We start from the raw sequence: 17447 nt of genomic DNA on the forward strand, positions 1-17447 counted from the left end.
AAATTTATGAATGCGAATTTTAAGGTTGGATTTTATAAAAATTAACTTGGAATAAGGCCTAATTTACAATCAATTTAAATTTAAAAAATTTGTTAATTTAACATAGAATTTTATCTAATTAACCGATTTCATTAAAACTCAAATTCAAATTAAAATGGTTTGGATCGAACTCACTCCTATTAATAAATATGCATTTTTTCATTTAAAAATAAAAGATCCGATAGGGTAATCTATTTCTTGTTGAAGTGGTTGATTCTGTGATACATAAAAAAACATTCTTTAATTTTCCCTGACTCAATAAATAGTTGAGTCTTCTCAGTCTGATTAAAGCCTCTTCCTTTCCCATTTCATACTCAATTTGTTCATCTTCTTCAATTGCTATCTCTTCATCTTCTCTCAAAATCCCTTTTTTTTTTTTAAGGTTTCTGATTCTCATCAGTTTTAGATCTTCCCTTTTGTCTTTTTTCACAGCCTGTAAATTTGCTCTGTTTTTGTACATATCAAGAAACAGCGTAAGCATCAATGGCGGCCAACAAATTTGCAACCATGTTGCATAGAAACACCAACAAGATTACTGTGATTCTAGTCTATGTACTTCTTGAATGGGCCTTGATCGTTCTCCTTCTTTTAAATTCTCTATTTTCTTATCTCATCGTCAAATATGCAGGGTATTTTGGCCTCAAAAAGCCCTGTCTATGGTGTTCGAGGCTCGATCACACCTTTGACTCCTCAAACAAGAAGGATTCTTATATAGATCTTGTGTGTGATGATCATGCTAAAGAGATTTCCAAACTGGGTTTCTGCTCAGATCATCATACTCTATCTGAATCAAAGGACATGTGCGAGGGTTGCTCATCCTCGTCGCATCGCGAATTTTCGAAGGATTATGCTTTCTTTCCATGGATGAAGCAGATTGGACTGGTTCAAAATGATGAAGATGGTGCTCAAAATGGTGAGGTGGAGTCTAAATGTTCTTGTTGTGGTGTCAACTTGGAGAGAAAGTTTTACTCTCCATATGTGCTATTTAAGCCTTCTTGGGAGGTTTTGGATTATCCCCAAAAGGAAAATTTGATGGGAGAAGATGGAGACGATGATCGTTTTGATAAAAATAGATCGGATTCTTTGACCAACCAAATTGAAGATGTTCATAAGATTGATGAAGATATGGGAATTTCAATTGAAGGGAGAGAATTGGAGATGGAGGAGAAATTTTCAACTAATGAAAATGAGAAAGTGGGTGTTGTTTTTGAGAAAGCACAAGAAACTTCTTCTATCAAGGAAGAAGCTTTTTTGAATGCTTCAATGGAGGATCCGTCTTGTGATGAGAGTAAAAATCAAGCAACCCCTGAAGGTGTGACCAAGCATTTGGAGTTTTACATAGATGGAGAGGATTGCCATTTGATTCCAGTTGAGTTGATGGATCCATTAACAGCTGAACTGAAAAGTGGGTACAAAGTGAGGGAGCAAGGCGAGGGAAATGGTGAAAATGAAGATGTTATTTTGGATTTTACCATGAATGATGTTGGGACAGAAGTTGATTTGGTAATGGAGAACAAAGAGAACAGGTTGAGTTCAAAAGAGGCAATAGCATCACTTTCAGCCTATGAAAGTGAAGAGCAAACTAAGGCTATGGTGCTTGAACCAGTGGAAGAAGAGGATGAGTGGTCTTCATTTATACAAGCAGAAGTTGGAGATTCAATCAAAGACGGGCACGAAGAAGTTGCTGTTGCGCAAACTCCTCAAGATGAGGCTGAGGGAAGTGAGGAAGCAGCAGGAAGAGATGTGGAATTGGAATCAGATTTTAATCAAGGTACATTATAAGTTTTGTTTGGTGGAAATTTTATTGTAACTTTGTATGATGAAACTAGAGCATAAGTTAAGTAGTCTTGTTGATATATATGCAGTTTCTGATGATGCACTTCGAATGCAAAGTGATGAAATTGATAGCGAGATCTCAATAGGGACTGAGATTCCGGAGCATGAACCAATTGATGATGTTCAAAATGAGCATGATGTTTTTGCTAGTTTTTCTGAATTGCATGTAGATAATGATGACAATGGTAAGCTTAACCATCTTATATTGCAATTTTCAGGAATTATTGTAGTCAATCTTCTGATGTTGTTGATTTGATTTTAGGCTTTAAACAAGCTGAAGACGTTAATTTAGAGTTCAAAACCATAACAATTGAGACAAGTGAAGAGGCAACAATGATCAATCATTTGTCAATTCCTTCCGAGGTTAATGAGATTGAAGAAGAGAAAGTTCCTGATACGCCGACTTCTGTTGATAGTCTTCATCAATTACACAAGAAACTGCTGCTACTTGATCGAAGAGAAACTGGAACAGATGAGTCCTTGGATAGTGGAAGTGTTCTCAGTGACATTGATTCTGGAGATGGGGTAATGACAGTTGAGAAGTTAAAATCAGCATTGAGAGCGGAACGAAAGACGTTAAATGCTTTGTATGCAGAATTAGAAGAAGAAAGGAGCGCTTCGGCAGAGGCAGCGAACCATACAATGGCAATGATAAATAGGCTTCAGGAAGAGAAAGCTGCGATGCAGATGGAAGCTTTGCAATATCAAAGAATGATGGAGGAACAATCGGAGTATGACCAGGAAGCATTGCAGCTTTTGAATGAGCTTATGATAAAGAGAGAACGGGAAAAGGCAGAGATTGAAAAAGAGCTGGAATTATATCGAAAGAAGGTTCAGGAATATGAGGCAAAAGAGAAAATGATGATGTTGAGAAGGAGAAGTGGAACTTCATCTGCTTCTTGCAGCAATGCTGATGATAGTGATGGTCTATCTATTGATCTGAATCTTGACGCAAAGGAAGAAGAGAGTCCTGAGAGCAACCAGGAAAGTAACAACCAGAACACTCCTGCTGATGCAGTTCTATATTTGGAGTCATTGGCTAACTTTGAGGATGAAAGGTTATCCATTCTAGAGCAACTCAGGGTTTTGGAAGAGAAATTGTTTAAGTTAAACAACATGGAAGAGCAACATTTTGAGGATATAAAATCAATTGATCATTTTCACAAAGAGAATGGCAATGGCTACACTGTGGATTATGATTTTGAAGGTGCAACAAATGGGCTAGCAAATGGCTATTTCAAAGAAATGAATGGGAAGCTTCATTATCAAGAAAGGAAAGTTATTGGTCCAAAGGCGAAGAGACTTCTTCCTCTTTTTGATGCAATTCATGCAGAAACTGAAGATGGAATTGTCAATGGACATGAACTAGAGTTTGATTCTGTTGTGTCACAGAACTCCTCTATCACAAAGTTCGAACTTGACATCAAGAGGCTTGCACTTGAGGAAGAAGTTGATTATGTTTATGAAAGGCTACAAGCTCTTGAAGCAGACAGGGAGTTTCTCAAGCATTGCATCAGCTCTTTAGGAAAAGGAGATAAAGGAGTAAATCTTCTCCAGGAAATCCTACAACACCTTCGTGATCTCAGAAGCGTCGAGCAACGAGCAAGAAACATCGAAAATTTCACTTCATAGAAACACAAATCAATCACAACTTCATCCAAAAACATTACAGGTATTACAATTATCATTTTTTACTTTTAAATCTGTTACATGTTCATTAAAATTCTGTGTTTGATAATTGCAGATTGTTCAAATTCTAGGACAAAGAGGCATCAAATGCACTTGCAACAGTGCAAAAAATTCCAAGGAAAGTCCCTGGATGGAGAGGGAAGCTCCTGGTGATTAAAAGATCAGCCTAATGATCTTATCTTGGTGGACTACAAATGAAATTTGCAAGTCTACCCAGTTTTAATATTTCATTTTAATGGTTTTTGGTGTCAAAAGTGAACCCAAATTTTTGGTCGGTTGAGCTTATCATGCACTTTTTTTCGGGGAAAAAGGAGTATGATGAGTGTTATGTGTGTGTAGGATAGTGAGGTTCTGAAGGCAACCAAGCTGTCAATTTGTATTATGTATTGGGAGAAAAGGCCTTGAGGCTCAATGATCCAACAAAGATTCCAGTTTGTCAGGCAAAACTAGGATTTGTTTATTAGACAGACACAGAATTAGGGGACCTCTTTTAGGGGGTTAATATTTTAATCTTTTTTTTTTCTCTTTTAATCATTGCACATTTCACAAGGGGGTTTGTACTTTTGTTTATTATTATTTTGTATACTAAATGTATTCGCCCTTCTGTAAGTATATAAAGTGAGTGTTTGTTTATTCTGTTTTTGTTTGTTTAGTTTCCAAAGTCTTTAGAATGGATTTCAGTCGGTAGTTTGAATAAGTGAAACTTGAGTTAAAGTTTTAGTTTGAATTTGAGGACTCGTTAACATTGTGGTATTAGAGCTCTGATGATTATTCATTTTTCTGGTGTTATTTTTTACTATCTAAATTCAATCTGACTATTCGGGATTTAAGTTGAACTAAAACTAGCCTTTACTTAGATTTAGATTGGCTTGAATCTACATTAAGCCTTTGTGAAGAAGAAAATAAAAACAGAGTAGATTTAAAAATTATAATTAGGGCATTGCTTTAAGCATAAATAAAGACAATTTGTGGTTGGTAGAAACCAACAAAAGTTAAGCAATACATTGTAATTGCTATAAAACAAAACTTACCTTCGGTTCTAACACCACCAGCTTCAACACAAACAAATCTTTAGAAAAAAAAAAAAACTCATTAGGGTTCATCAAGCAATAAATATTGAGTTTCAAGTATCTTTGCGAGCAATTTCATAGTTGGAGATCATTATCTTTCATTTTCTAAAGATAGATTTGTCAAGTTTAACCAGTGTTTAATTTTTAAATCATCGTTTTTAGATGTAAATTTGAGTAGATTTAAACCCAAACTAAAGCCAATTCGGACTTAGCTTCCGTCAAATCATTTAACTTAAATTGGTAAACAATAATGTTGACAGAATAAACACTAATATTAGAGAAGTGAATAATAACATTAGAGAGATGAACCATCAATAACCCTCAAACTCAGATCAAATTATCAAATTAAAGTTCAACTCAAATTTAGTTTGTTTTAACCAAATATAGATTCAACTCAAGTTTAGTTTCCACCACCTAAAGATTACATAATTCCGCAAAACCTTTCTTTTCATATATTTTCAAGGCAACTATTCTTTGTGGTCAGTCTTACTAATTTTCTTCTTGTATAATTTGCAATTGTCCAAGTTGAATTAAATTGGCCTTATTTGAGATTAATTCGATTCGATTTGAATTTACCATTAGACGAGAAACTTCATTTAGTAGAGCTTGACCACCCTTTTAGGGGAAGCATAGTCACCAAATTGATAAAACCTGAGAAAACTAGTCCTACAATATATTGTTTGAATCTTCAACTTCAATATACAGAAGTTTCACATATGAACCAATTATTGTACTTATGGTGGTAACGCATTCCAAGTTGGGTCAGAATCTTGTTCTAATTAATAAATTATCAACATGTTATTAATAAAAGATTAATTCCTATCTACAACACGCCCTATAATTATGTTACTAAGATAACCCAAAACCCTAATTTATTCTTTCCACGTCCATGGTCAAGATTAAAAGGGATATTAATTATAATAGATAGAAAATTTTTTTGTCTAAATGTTTTTAGAGAAACTTTTGTTGTAGTTACTTTTTTAAACAAATTAATCGTTTATTCTAATAATATTTTTTTCTTTAATATATTTTTTCTTCAGTCGTATTTTTTTTGACACAGTCAATAACGATACATTCTAACAGTATATCATCATATTGAATATAAGATTGTCTGATAACTTATATTATAATAAATTCAAACTTTTATTAAAAACTTGTTGTGGAAATTTTCACGAATAAAAATTTAAAACTTTGAATCTTAGTTTTTGAGAGAGGTTTGATTTTGTTCATTTGTTTAATTACCGATTGCATTAATTGTGTAGACAGTGAATATCTATTATATTAGTAAAAGTAGAAGTTTTGATGTCAGATCGAAACTGAAAGCAAAAACATGATTTTTTGAAAACTGAGTGTGAGTTTGAGTGCGAGAATGTATTTATATAAAAATATGTTTATATTTTTATAAAAACATTCTTGCAGTGGCACTTTGTGCGTGCGTATTCTCACACTCGCACTTTGCACCCACACTTCACACTTGTAATCGGTTTCTAGAAAATCACATTTTTGTTTTTCATTCCAATTTGACATCAAAACTTATTCTACTTTTACTAATACTATAGATATTTATTGTCTATACAACTAATGTAATTAGTAACTAAATAAATAAACAAAATTGAATATCTTTCAAAAATCAACATTCAAACATCAGAAACCAGTATTTAAAGTTTTAAACTTTTATCCGTGAAAGTTTTATAACAAGTTTTCAACAAAAATTTAGATTTATTATGATATAAATTATCAGACTATTTTATATGTAATATGATGACGTATTGTTATAATGTATCATTATCAACTGTGCTGAAAAAGAATACGACTAAAGAGAAGGTATATTAAAAGAAAAATGTATTATTAAAATAAATGAAAAATTTGTTTAAAAAATTAACTGTATCCAAAGTGTGCCTAAATATATTTTCACAAAAAAATTTTCCCCCTATTTTAATTAATCTCTCAAATTATAATATTATTCTAAAATTTGCAGGCAGCCTTAAACTAAATAAATAACTCTATTAATGTTTCACTTTTTTGGAGTTGGGTTGGGTCAAGAGGCAGCAGCTGGATTATAATTATTGTCTACCATTTTTAACCATCTTTCGGCGGGTGCTTAGTTATAATTATGATTATGATTAAACAGCCTCTGAGTTGATTAAGGTTAGGTAGGTTTCAATTCGTCCATGAATAGGGTTATGAATATATTTAAGTCAACCATATTTAGGAATTGATTTTAGTCCAGCCAGCCTAAAATTTAGCTCATTATTTGACCCTAACGCAAATTGAATTCAAATTAAAATAATTTTAGCTTTTCGAACTCAACTTGGTTTACTAATGATGTGATTATCATACCGCGTTCCATCGGCTTTCTTTTTTTTTTAATTTTCTGACTATTATTTGTTTTCGATGATTTTTTCCTTTTTCTAAGTTAGCATGCACCTTCTTTGGCAATAGTAAGGCCAAAGGACTATGTCCCACATAAGGTTAGGTGCGTTTTTAAATGCATATTTATAAAGTTTGAAAAATCTAAAATCTCATTCATGATATAATTACCGTTAAAATTTTCTGTTAAATACAGATGTAAAATCGTTATTTTACTAATAATATTAAAAAATATATAATTCATTATATTTTCTCTATTAAGTTTTAAAAAACTAACAATTTCAATCATTTCTAAAGTTTTTCAACTTTGAAAAGTCATATTTCTCTTCCCAAACTTTTTCTTTATTTCTCTAGTCACCATCTCTGGTGTCGATGATCTCTTTTCTTTGTCGTAAATCATTGGTCGATACATGAAAAAAATCTAGAACGGATTTCTTTGTCAGAGACAAAGAGATCTAATGATGAAGACAAAAAAATTCTAAATCTCTTTGTCGATGAAGAGATTTTATTATCATCCTTTCTATATTGTCAAAGATAATGGTTGGAGAGAAAAAAAATTCAAGGTTTTGGGAGAGAAAATGTGACATTTTAAAGTTAAAAAAGTTTAGAATAGATGAAATATTAGTTTTTTAAATTTAGGAGAGAAAATATAACAAATTTTATTATCTTTTTAATATTATTAATAAAATAATAATTTTATCGTTACTTCTAATAAAAAATTTTAATCTCAATTAATTAATAGGTGAGATTTTAATTTGAGTAAACTGAGCTCAAATTTGAACTATCCTTTATTCATATTCAACTTCAATTTCAATTTCACTCGATTTCACCTTCATCTATAATCGTGCATGTATTCATTTAATTACGCCTTTCTCACCGAATAATTTGAACCAAAGTTATGGGCATATCTTGGAATTAATGAGTGGATTCTTTTACCGTATGCTTTATTATATATTAATTAATCATAAAGTCACGTTAGAGTTGGCAACATTTGACCTGTCTCATCCCATCAAACACTTCGGAGAATTGCTGGGGATAATATATACGAGAGATTGCTTGTTGAATTGCCCCAACCTATAACTCAATTCATTTGAAATTTTCTAGGGTTATTTATCAATGGGAAAATTCCAAACTTTCTCCTTATCCTATTACGAGTTTATTTGATATATTTGAAAACGATCGATACTAAACACATCAATTGATATTAAAAATTAATATTTTTAGATTTAAAATTAGTTATAGATCCCATGAATTGATTTAAGTTAATGTGGTCAAATTGATGTATTATTTACTTAAATATAAAGTTGGTCAAATGACATACTGTACATCTATTGAAACTGCGTTAGATTTATGTCTATTAAAAACATGTTAAATTTATGTGCCACTAAGTGCAAATTTTCTTACTTTTCGTATAATTTCTTAAAGATAGATTAAATAAAAAAAAAATAACCTCCCAAGTCATGTCAATAAAAAAATTTTGACTGTTTTTACATTTTACACATCAGCTTAAGGTTTGACTGAGATATATAGACAAGTTTGAGCTAATTTAATTATAATTTATTTTTGTTCATAATTTTTGTCTAGTTTAGTTGAGTGATCTTCGATTCTTAGTTGAATTGATTAAACTAATTAATTCAATCTGATTTTAAATCTATATTAAAAACAATATATTATATATATTTTTTATAATTATAGATATATTTAACAAGATAAACCAAATACTGTTAGTTGGGTTTCTCGTGATTATTCACGAACGTAAAAGATGTGACTTAACGTTTGAAGTCTTCAAATCTAGAATGATCACGAATGTCAAAAAGATTAGGTTTAGTCTTAGCATTGTTTATAATTAACCAGAACTCCCATGAAGAAGTATTCAATGTTTTTGGCGGATGGATTTTTATATTTATAAAGGCCCCACAACCCCGCGCCCCACCCCTCCCCACCTCTCAAGTTTAGGTGCTATCTTAAAATTATATTTATGAGATTTGAAAATCCAAATGTCCCCCCCATTCGTTAAAAATCTCAAATATAGTTAGGGGGTAAAATCGTTATTTAATAAAAAATTTTAAAAATCTAAAATTTTATTCGTTTGCCCCTTTTAACTTAAAAATCTCACAATTCTTCCTACCTAAAGTTTGAAAAATCAAAATTTCTCTTCTAGGGTTTGCAAACTGTCATTGGAGATAGTGAACTTTTCCATCTTCGATGGTGTTGGCTTAACTCTCCCTGTCGATCACTTTCCAACTACCGACGAAACCCATCTCCTCCAACGAAGACGAAATCATCTTCGTCGAAGAGTCTATCTCACACGAAGACGATTTCGCCTTCGCCTTAGACAAAGACGACTATTAGAGGTCTCAAACAAAGACGACGTAGTCGTCTAGGACCTCCGATGATTATCTTCATCTCGGACGAAGATAAAATCATCTTCATTCAAGATGAAGACAATCCGACGAAGATAATTTCGTCTTCATCGAAGGAGATGGGCTTCGTCGATGGCTGGGAAGTGATCGACAGGGAGAGTTAAGCCAACGCCAACGGAGATTGCGAAGTTCACCATCTTCGATGATGGTTTGCAAACCCTAAGGGAGAAATTTTGATTTTTCAAACTTCAGGTGGGGGCAATTATGAGATTTTTAAGCTAAGAGGGGTAAACATAATAAAACTTTAGTTTTTTTGTTAAATGACAGTTTTATCTTTAACCCTAACTGAGATTTTTAATGGATAGATGAGACTTTTAGATTTTTAAACCTCACAGATGTGACTTTGAAAACACACTTAAACATAGGTGGGAAATAGTCCTTTGGCCATTTATAAATGGTTGACTCAGTGTTTAAATAAAGATCAATTGATCAAATTCAATTATAATCTTCCACACGTTTATATATATATATATATATATATATATATATATATATATATATATATATATATATATATATATATATATATATATATATAGAGAGAGAGAGAGAGAGAGAGAGAGAGAGAGAGAGAGAGAGAGAGAGAGAGAGAGAGAGAGAGAGAGAGAGAGAGAGAGAGAGAGAGGTTGTGTGTAGATGTTAAAAATCTCATAAAACTCTCATATTGAATAAGAGTAAAGAGTCTTGAATGAATACAAATTTATTATCTTCTTTCTCAAAAGACATTTTTTAAAAGGAAAACCGTGAGAGTAACAAAGGTTAAAATGGACAACGCATCATAGGTTTAAGTAACTTGCCATATGCAGATTGAGATAATATTAACAATGACATCATCTGTTGAGACGATATTTATCAACAATGACATCGTATATGAGGATGATACCAAGTGCTCTCTTCGAGTCCTCTCTTAGGGAATCCTGTTGATATAAAAAATTTTTAGTTAATGTTCTCCCCAAACCACTTGACTGGATGTTGTGATGATGTCAAAAATTTCACATCAAATAAAAGACAAGGGTCTTAAGTTAATCTAAACTCATTATCTTCCTTTCTCTTGTGAAATGCCTTTGGAAAAATTGTCAGGCCAAAAAAAGTTAAAATAGATGATTTTGCATGATTTTAATTAAACATGAGCTAGTGATAAGGTCCTTAAAGAAACATTCAAAAAAACAAAGAAAAATCGTTAGAAAAAATGAAAACTCATATGAGAAGAATGATCGCCATTTAGACAAACTATGATGTAATGACACCAACGATACGAAAGGATTTGAATTAAGTTGAGTTCAAACTAAAAAACATTTTCAATTCAAATTTATTTCGTTTGAGTTGAAAATTTTTTAATTTAAACTCAACTCATTCGAAATAAAATATTTTTAAGTCAAACTCAATTCCTTTGAACTGAATAGCAATTTGAGCTCCAACATATTGGATTGCCATCCATTTTATTAACTGCAAACATTAAAAATCTTATGGTAATATTTTTTTTCCTTTTATCAACATTTAACAATTATTTAAATCCTATTTTCTGCTTAAGTAACCATAAATTTATTATTCTATGTTTTTTTTCTTTTTTATATTGATAACAAAAAATCTCATTTGAATTAGATCATCTAAGAAATAACTTAAGTGATAAAAGATGAAGTTTCATATATAAAAACGCATAAATTTAAATTAATATTTTACGATTAAACTTTTAATTTATCTGATTCAGTAGTTATAAGAGCGATTATTAGATTCAAAGTTTGATCTACTTGGTGTGATAATTATTAAAATAATAAAATAAAAAGATCTATATTTTTACAGTGAATATACTTAAACAAAAGGTAAAAATGAAATCAAGTTACTCTTCACTCGTCCTTTTTATTTTGACTAAATATTTGACTAATATTATGTTACCCTGCACATCATTTTAAAAATTTAAATATTTATCAAGTAATGTTATTTATTATATCTTTGATTTAAATTAATTAATTACATAATATATTATTATTATATCAAAATTGATATTTATTATAAGTGTATATTATTTTATTAAATTTTTAATTATTTTTTCAAATAAAATTTGAAATACAACCAAATCATTCGTTTCTTTCAATTTATCAGAAACATCTTGTAAAACTCTAAATTTTCTTAGTAATGTTATTATTTTTCCAAAAAAAGTATATTAATTTATATTAATAATATACATCGTATTATATAATACGTATTGCAATACACTTATTGTATTATATCAATTTTTATATATATTAGGATATATACCTTTTTAATTTATATTGTATCGCATAATATCTATCGAATATCGTAAATATATTAATAACAATGTTTATAATAGAGATATTTATTCAAGTAGGAATAAACTGGTAAAGTATCAAATTGAAAATAAAATTTACTTTCTTTCTCATTTTGCTGACAAAAAAACACTTAAAATGCAAGAAATTCAAATTCGAATCAAGTAAGTTAAGTTTGAGCCAATCTGAATATTCAAGTTTAAGTCAGTTTAAATAAAATTTAAAGTAAAATTATTTTGAACCAATTTTGAACCTTAACTCATTAATATTGAATTAGCTTTTTTTAATTTAAATCAATTTTGAACTGAATTTTGTTCGTATTTTGCTCAATCAAATTCACATGGTTCAACAAATAAAAATAATAATATATTATTATATAATTAAATAAATTTAAATTAAAGATAAAACAATATCTAAATATATAATAATATATTATTATTTACAATAAAACTATGTGTACCCACTTTGGGTATACAAATATATACACGTTTATATATGTCATAATGTGATTGAATGATTTTAAATTAAGAATAAAACAATAACCAATCATATGATGACACATATGAGTGTGTATACATTTGTGTACCCAAAGTGGGTACACATAGTATTACTCTATTATTTATATATAAAATTATACATATTCTTTATACATATAATTTTATTAAATATATTAACTAGGACTAGATTTGAACCGATCTCGTTCGAGCTCAAACTCAAACTCGGCTTGAACGAGTCCATAACAAGCCAGCCCTATACACGAGCTCGAGTTACTTATCAAATTTACGAATTAAAAATTTTAATATAAAACGACGTTGTTTTGATTAATATGTATTAAAACGACGTCGTTTTAATAATGAACTAGTTAAAAGCTTAAATTCAAAACAAGTTGAATCAGATTCGAGCTTAATTTTTCACAAACTCAAATTTTACAATACATAAATTGAACTGAACTCGAGCTCAAACAAGTCCCCAAGATAAGAGTGCACAAAAGAGCCTTAAAATCATATGTGATAATAACATATGTGAATATTGTAACATAGAAGTCCACAAAAGAAACCTTAGCATCATCTAAAATGGAAAAGTACCTTTTGTTTATTTATTTGGTCTACACGGAAGCAATGAGTTCATCAGGCCGGAGCTTTCTGGCATTCGAGTGCTTCTTTGATTACACAGAAAAAAAGTTTCTGACAGGACCCAATGTTTGATAAAACGACAAGGACTTCCTCTATATATGAAAACTTGATAAAATTACTCCAGCCCTAAACTAAAATCTTTTAGTATAAAAGGTGTCATTAGTAGGTATGGCATTCTAGAACTATAAGCCAATTAGACTGTGGGCTATATTGCACCATCTGATCTACATAATAAGAGGAAAGATGGATGATTTCATCGTCAATCACAAGTTTCACAATCACAATATGCTATATTAAGAAACATCACAAAAAATAATTTGAGCATGTAACAAGTAATAATATGAATTATCAATTATCTCATATATTCAAAGTTTGATATTATGTTATATGTGTAAATTTTTAAAATCAGGGGGGCAAAAAAATTGTCATATAAGAGTAAAAATTTATGAGGTGTAAATATAAGTTTCAAGGGTTAGATAATGATTTTAAAAGTTTAAGTGTAATATTTTATAATTTAGAGGTTTATTATATTATATTTGAATACAGAAACAACAAATTCAAACCCAGTTGAAATAAATAATTGATTTGTTCGAATTTGAGCTCAACTTAATCATAAGTGAATCGCTCCAGACTTAACACAAGCTAAGCCATAATTAACTTGCTAGTGGTTTGGCTTGTTTGTAGCATTGATTATACTATATCTTATTGTTAATTTTAAAAATATTTGGATAATTTTGTTCTTTTATAAAATCTAGGGGTGACTTTAAATTTTTCACAATCACATGTGGAACTAAAGCCACACATAAATCATTAATTAATAATTGTCTAATTTGAGTTAAATTTATAAAATTTAAATTAATACAAATAATCAAATCAATCATAATTTGACCCGATTGAGCCACGATTAGCTTGCTAGCGACTCAACTTGTCTGTAGCACTAATTGTGAGTTTCGTAATTTGTATCTTACTGTTAATTTTAGAAATATTTGGATGCATTGTTCCTTCGTAAAATCTAGGGGTTCTTTAAATTTTCCACAACTAAATGTCAAACCAACCGCCCTTGTAAATTATTAGTCAACCGAGTACGAAAGGTCAACTCGGCAAATTTTCCAAGAAAATTCAAAGTTCCCAAGCCAAAACTGTACAAGACGACTAGCAATACCCTTCTTCATTTCTTACTATTCCAAAATCCTTTATTATTTCCCAGATTCGAAGAAACCAGAAGGGTATTTTCTTACAGTTTCTATGAGCTGAGTTTCTCCATGGCCAAACCCATGAAGTTCTTTCAGAATCTAATGAAGTTCAATTTTGTTTCTGGTACAGGTAATGGATAAAACTCAATTAACCCACTTCATATCGTCAGCTGTTTGTTGATATGATTGATGGTTTTGTTTAATCAGATGAACAGAATGAAGAGGACTTGGAAGCGATTGCTGTACAGGAACAGAAGTCTTTTTCTTATGAAACTTTAGTTGCTGCTACCAAAAATTTTCATCCTAATAACAAGCTTGGGGCGGGAGGTTTTGGACCTGTTTACAAGGTTAAAGCTCTGTTCTTTTAATATTTGTTTGGAATTTCAAATTTTGTTTGGTTGCTGAGAAAAATATCTGGAATCAGTTGCGAATTTTACATTTCCCGTTCAGCCTATTGTTTCTGACAATTGTTGAGATTTTTCTCATTGATTTCTTTCTTTGGGGTTAAAGTTGAAGTTGCCTTTAGCTCATTAATCATAGTTCTGAAAATTCTAAAATTGAAAAGTCTAGATATGCCTTCTGGAAAGGAATAATTTGCCTAACAAGTTTTCACAGAGACCTGTTTTAGCAGTTTTTTGCCCTTAGTTTTATTTTCTTCATTTTTTTTTTCCATCATATCAAGATCTGAAACAAGATAAAATAGCAAGGATTTATGAACATTTAAGCCTGGTGATAGATACGATTCTTGTAACAAATTAAAGAAAATGTCTTATTTTCTTAGTGGCATTATTCATCATGTTTCTACCTGGGTTTTCATTATATTCTTAGCTATATTATAATATTTCAAAGGTAGAGTTTCTTTGTTTTCTTGGTGATTAAGCTAAGGGACTGACAGTTCTCTTGATTTTTCTCTGAAGGGGAAATTAGATGACGGTCGAGAGGTAGCAGTTAAGAAACTGTCTCATCGCTCAAGTCAAGGGACTAGGGAATTTGAGAATGAGGCCAAGTTGCTGGCTCGCGTGCAGCATCGTAATATTGTTAATCTGTTAGGCTATTGTGTCCATGGTGCGGAGAAGGTATTGGTTTATGAATATATCAGGAATGAAAGCCTCGACAAATTTCTATTTAGTAAGTTTTTTGCATTCATTTATCTAGAAGGTTTTGATTTCTGGTCATATTGAAACTAGATAATTCTGTTGAGTAATTGCATTTGGCACAACTTAATACTGCCAATTGATGTTGATGCATAGTACAGAAAGCCTCTGCTGGGTGTATTTTTTATGTTCTTCAAAACCAATCAAGATTAATGATGATAATGTTGGCATGATTAGTTGTGATGGCAGTAACTCTGTTCTGGCTTTAGTACTTTCTTCTATGAGTTGATGTATCAAATTTAGGGGAGAAATACTATTCATTTGCTTTCGGAAATAATGGAAAATTATATTGAGCTGACAAGGACTATGAGCTCTCTGTAATTGCAAAAATATTGCAGCTCGAGTAGCTGAAAAGCCACCAGTACTTAACCATGTGTTTGACCATTTAGTTGATGACAATCATCTTGCTTGTTACTTTTATAGACTCCAATACAATGGATCAATTCGTTTTATAGTCATAGTGATTGTGACGTGATGATCTGTCTATGCAGAATCCGATAAAAGTTGGAAGCTTGACTGGAAGCGAAGGTTTGACATTATCATTGGAGTTGCTCGGGGATTGCTTTACCTTCACGAAGATGCTCACAAACGCATCATCCATAGAGATATAAAGGCCAGCAACATATTGCTTGATGACAAGTGGATGCCAAAGATTGCTGATTTTGGCATGGCTCGCCTCTTTCCTGAAGATGAAACACATGTTAACACCCGTGTAAGCGGTACAAAGTACGTTTTCAAGCATCTTAATGTAGTTTTGTGCGTAGAACTATAATCTAGGTCTGACTCACTGGGTATTAATTGCTTGAATACAGTGGATATATGGCGCCCGAGTATGTCATGCATGGTCATTTATCAGTTAAGGCAGATGTGTTTAGCTTTGGGGTTGTAGTTTTGGAGCTGATCAGTGAACAGAAGAATTCAAACTTCAATTTAGATGTAGATGCACAGAATCTGCTTGATTGGGTAAGATTATGATCCGTATCGTTTGTTTGACCATTCTATGATGATTTTTAGTTTCGACGAACTGGGTTTGAAAATCATTTACTTGTCATTGCAGGCATATAAACTCTACAAGAAAGGGAGGACCCTAGAGATTGTGGACTCCAAATTAGCAGAGTCACAGGCTGCTGACCAAATAGCAATGTGCATACAAATAGCATTGCTATGCACACAAGGCGATCCTCGATTACGACCCGACATGAGACGTGTTGTCATTATGCTATCAAAGAAACCAGGACCTGGCAATCTAGAAGAACCAACGAGGCCCGGAATGCCAGGTTCTAGACCCAGAAGAGCTCACAGGCCGGCAGCAGTTTTGTCGTCGACTGCTGGAACACCTGGTGGTGAGACCAGAAGTTCTTCCAGTTCACATTCATACTATTCAAGCTATACCCATACAGCTCCTGCTTCATCGAGTACTTGTACCATAAGCCCCCGAAACGATCCTCATGGGAAACAGCCGATGGAGAATTAGGCTTAGCAGTGTAGGAGATTTCTGCTCATTCTTTTTGTGAATATAGTAAGAAAATTTTGTGTTTCGTTTGGTATTGTGTAAATGAAATTGAGGAACTATGTACAACATGAATATCATATAATTGTAAGTATATGATATATATTGTTAAATACTAAATAACTTTTCACATGCTGACATTCAATCTGATATGGTCACGGTCACCTTCCCTGGATCCATGGCCATGACCTTGCCCTTGCATCTAGTTTCTTTGTTTGCGAGCTATGTTCCATAGAGGAAATAAAACAGAGTAAAGAAAATAAGCAGTGAAGTTTAAATGACGAAATAGTCATGCTCCGTAATTCACTTGCAGAAGCCTTTGCATAGGCGTACAGGGTAGTTTAAACTAACTAGCACATCAGAAGCAACATCCCACTAAAGTAGTGCAGCCAAAATACATCCCACGTAAGACTAATTTTAATGGAAATAAAACAGGAAAATGACTGACAATTAACTGAGAAACAACAGTTACGAACTCACATAAAGACGCGGAGAATAAGGAGGCATGTACCACAGTCACACTTAATCATGAATAATGATATGTTTTCATTACTCTATAAATATTCTATATGCATTAATAATAAATATTAATTCATATATTAATAATACTCTGTCATATTTTCAAACCCCCTAATTCCTTAATGTAATTATAGGAATATGAGTTAATTATATGTGAAGGATATTTTAGTCAATCAAATTCGGTAACTGACATTTAAGAATTGACCTCGATTAAAGTAATCCTAAT

General features: G+C 31.5%; 2 protein-coding genes across 3 annotated transcripts; both read left to right on the plus strand.

The window, feature by feature from the left end:
* Nucleotides 1-215: 215 nt before the first annotated feature.
* On the plus strand, nucleotides 216-4197 carry LOC123217527 (myosin-binding protein 2-like). Its single transcript, XM_044638601.1, has 4 exons — nucleotides 216-1810; nucleotides 1905-2060; nucleotides 2138-3547; nucleotides 3620-4197. Exons 1-3 carry the CDS (start codon nucleotides 523-525, stop codon nucleotides 3505-3507), a joined length of 2814 nt encoding a protein of 937 aa, XP_044494536.1. The 5' UTR covers nucleotides 216-522; the 3' UTR covers nucleotides 3508-3547; nucleotides 3620-4197.
* Nucleotides 4198-13969: 9772 nt separating this feature from the next.
* LOC123215860 (putative receptor-like protein kinase At4g00960) lies at nucleotides 13970-16822 on the plus strand. Of its 2 annotated transcripts, none has more exons than XM_044636125.1 (6): nucleotides 13970-14162; nucleotides 14246-14385; nucleotides 14956-15166; nucleotides 15684-15918; nucleotides 16005-16155; nucleotides 16250-16822. In XM_044636125.1, the coding sequence occupies exons 1-6, from the start codon at nucleotides 14108-14110 to the stop codon at nucleotides 16664-16666; spliced, it is 1209 nt and encodes a 402-aa protein (XP_044492060.1). In that variant the 5' UTR covers nucleotides 13970-14107; the 3' UTR covers nucleotides 16667-16822. The 2 variants fall into 2 exon arrangements, with proteins under 2 accessions (XP_044492060.1, XP_044492059.1); XM_044636124.1 differs by having other exon boundaries at nucleotides 13972-14168.
* The last annotated feature ends 625 nt before the right edge of the window (nucleotides 16823-17447 follow it).

Source organism: Mangifera indica, chromosome 5, assembly GCF_011075055.1.
Source record: "Mangifera indica cultivar Alphonso chromosome 5, CATAS_Mindica_2.1, whole genome shotgun sequence".
In the NCBI taxonomy this organism is placed as follows: domain Eukaryota; kingdom Viridiplantae; phylum Streptophyta; class Magnoliopsida; order Sapindales; family Anacardiaceae; genus Mangifera; species Mangifera indica.

Coding starts and splice junctions, on each gene's coding strand:
- LOC123217527 (XM_044638601.1), top strand. CDS start 523: ATGGCGGCCAACAAATTTGCAACCATGTTGCATAGAAACACCAACAAG. Junction 1,811..1,904: donor GGAATCAGATTTTAATCAAG/GTACATTATAAG, acceptor ATATATATGCAG/TTTCTGATGATGCACTTCGA. Junction 2,061..2,137: donor TGTAGATAATGATGACAATG/GTAAGCTTAACC, acceptor ATTTGATTTTAG/GCTTTAAACAAGCTGAAGAC.
- LOC123215860 (XM_044636124.1), top strand. CDS start 14,108: ATGGCCAAACCCATGAAGTTCTTTCAGAATCTAATGAAGTTCAATTTT. Junction 14,386..14,955: donor GTTTTGGACCTGTTTACAAG/GTTAAAGCTCTG, acceptor TTTTCTCTGAAG/GGGAAATTAGATGACGGTCG. Junction 16,156..16,249: donor CACAGAATCTGCTTGATTGG/GTAAGATTATGA, acceptor TTGTCATTGCAG/GCATATAAACTCTACAAGAA.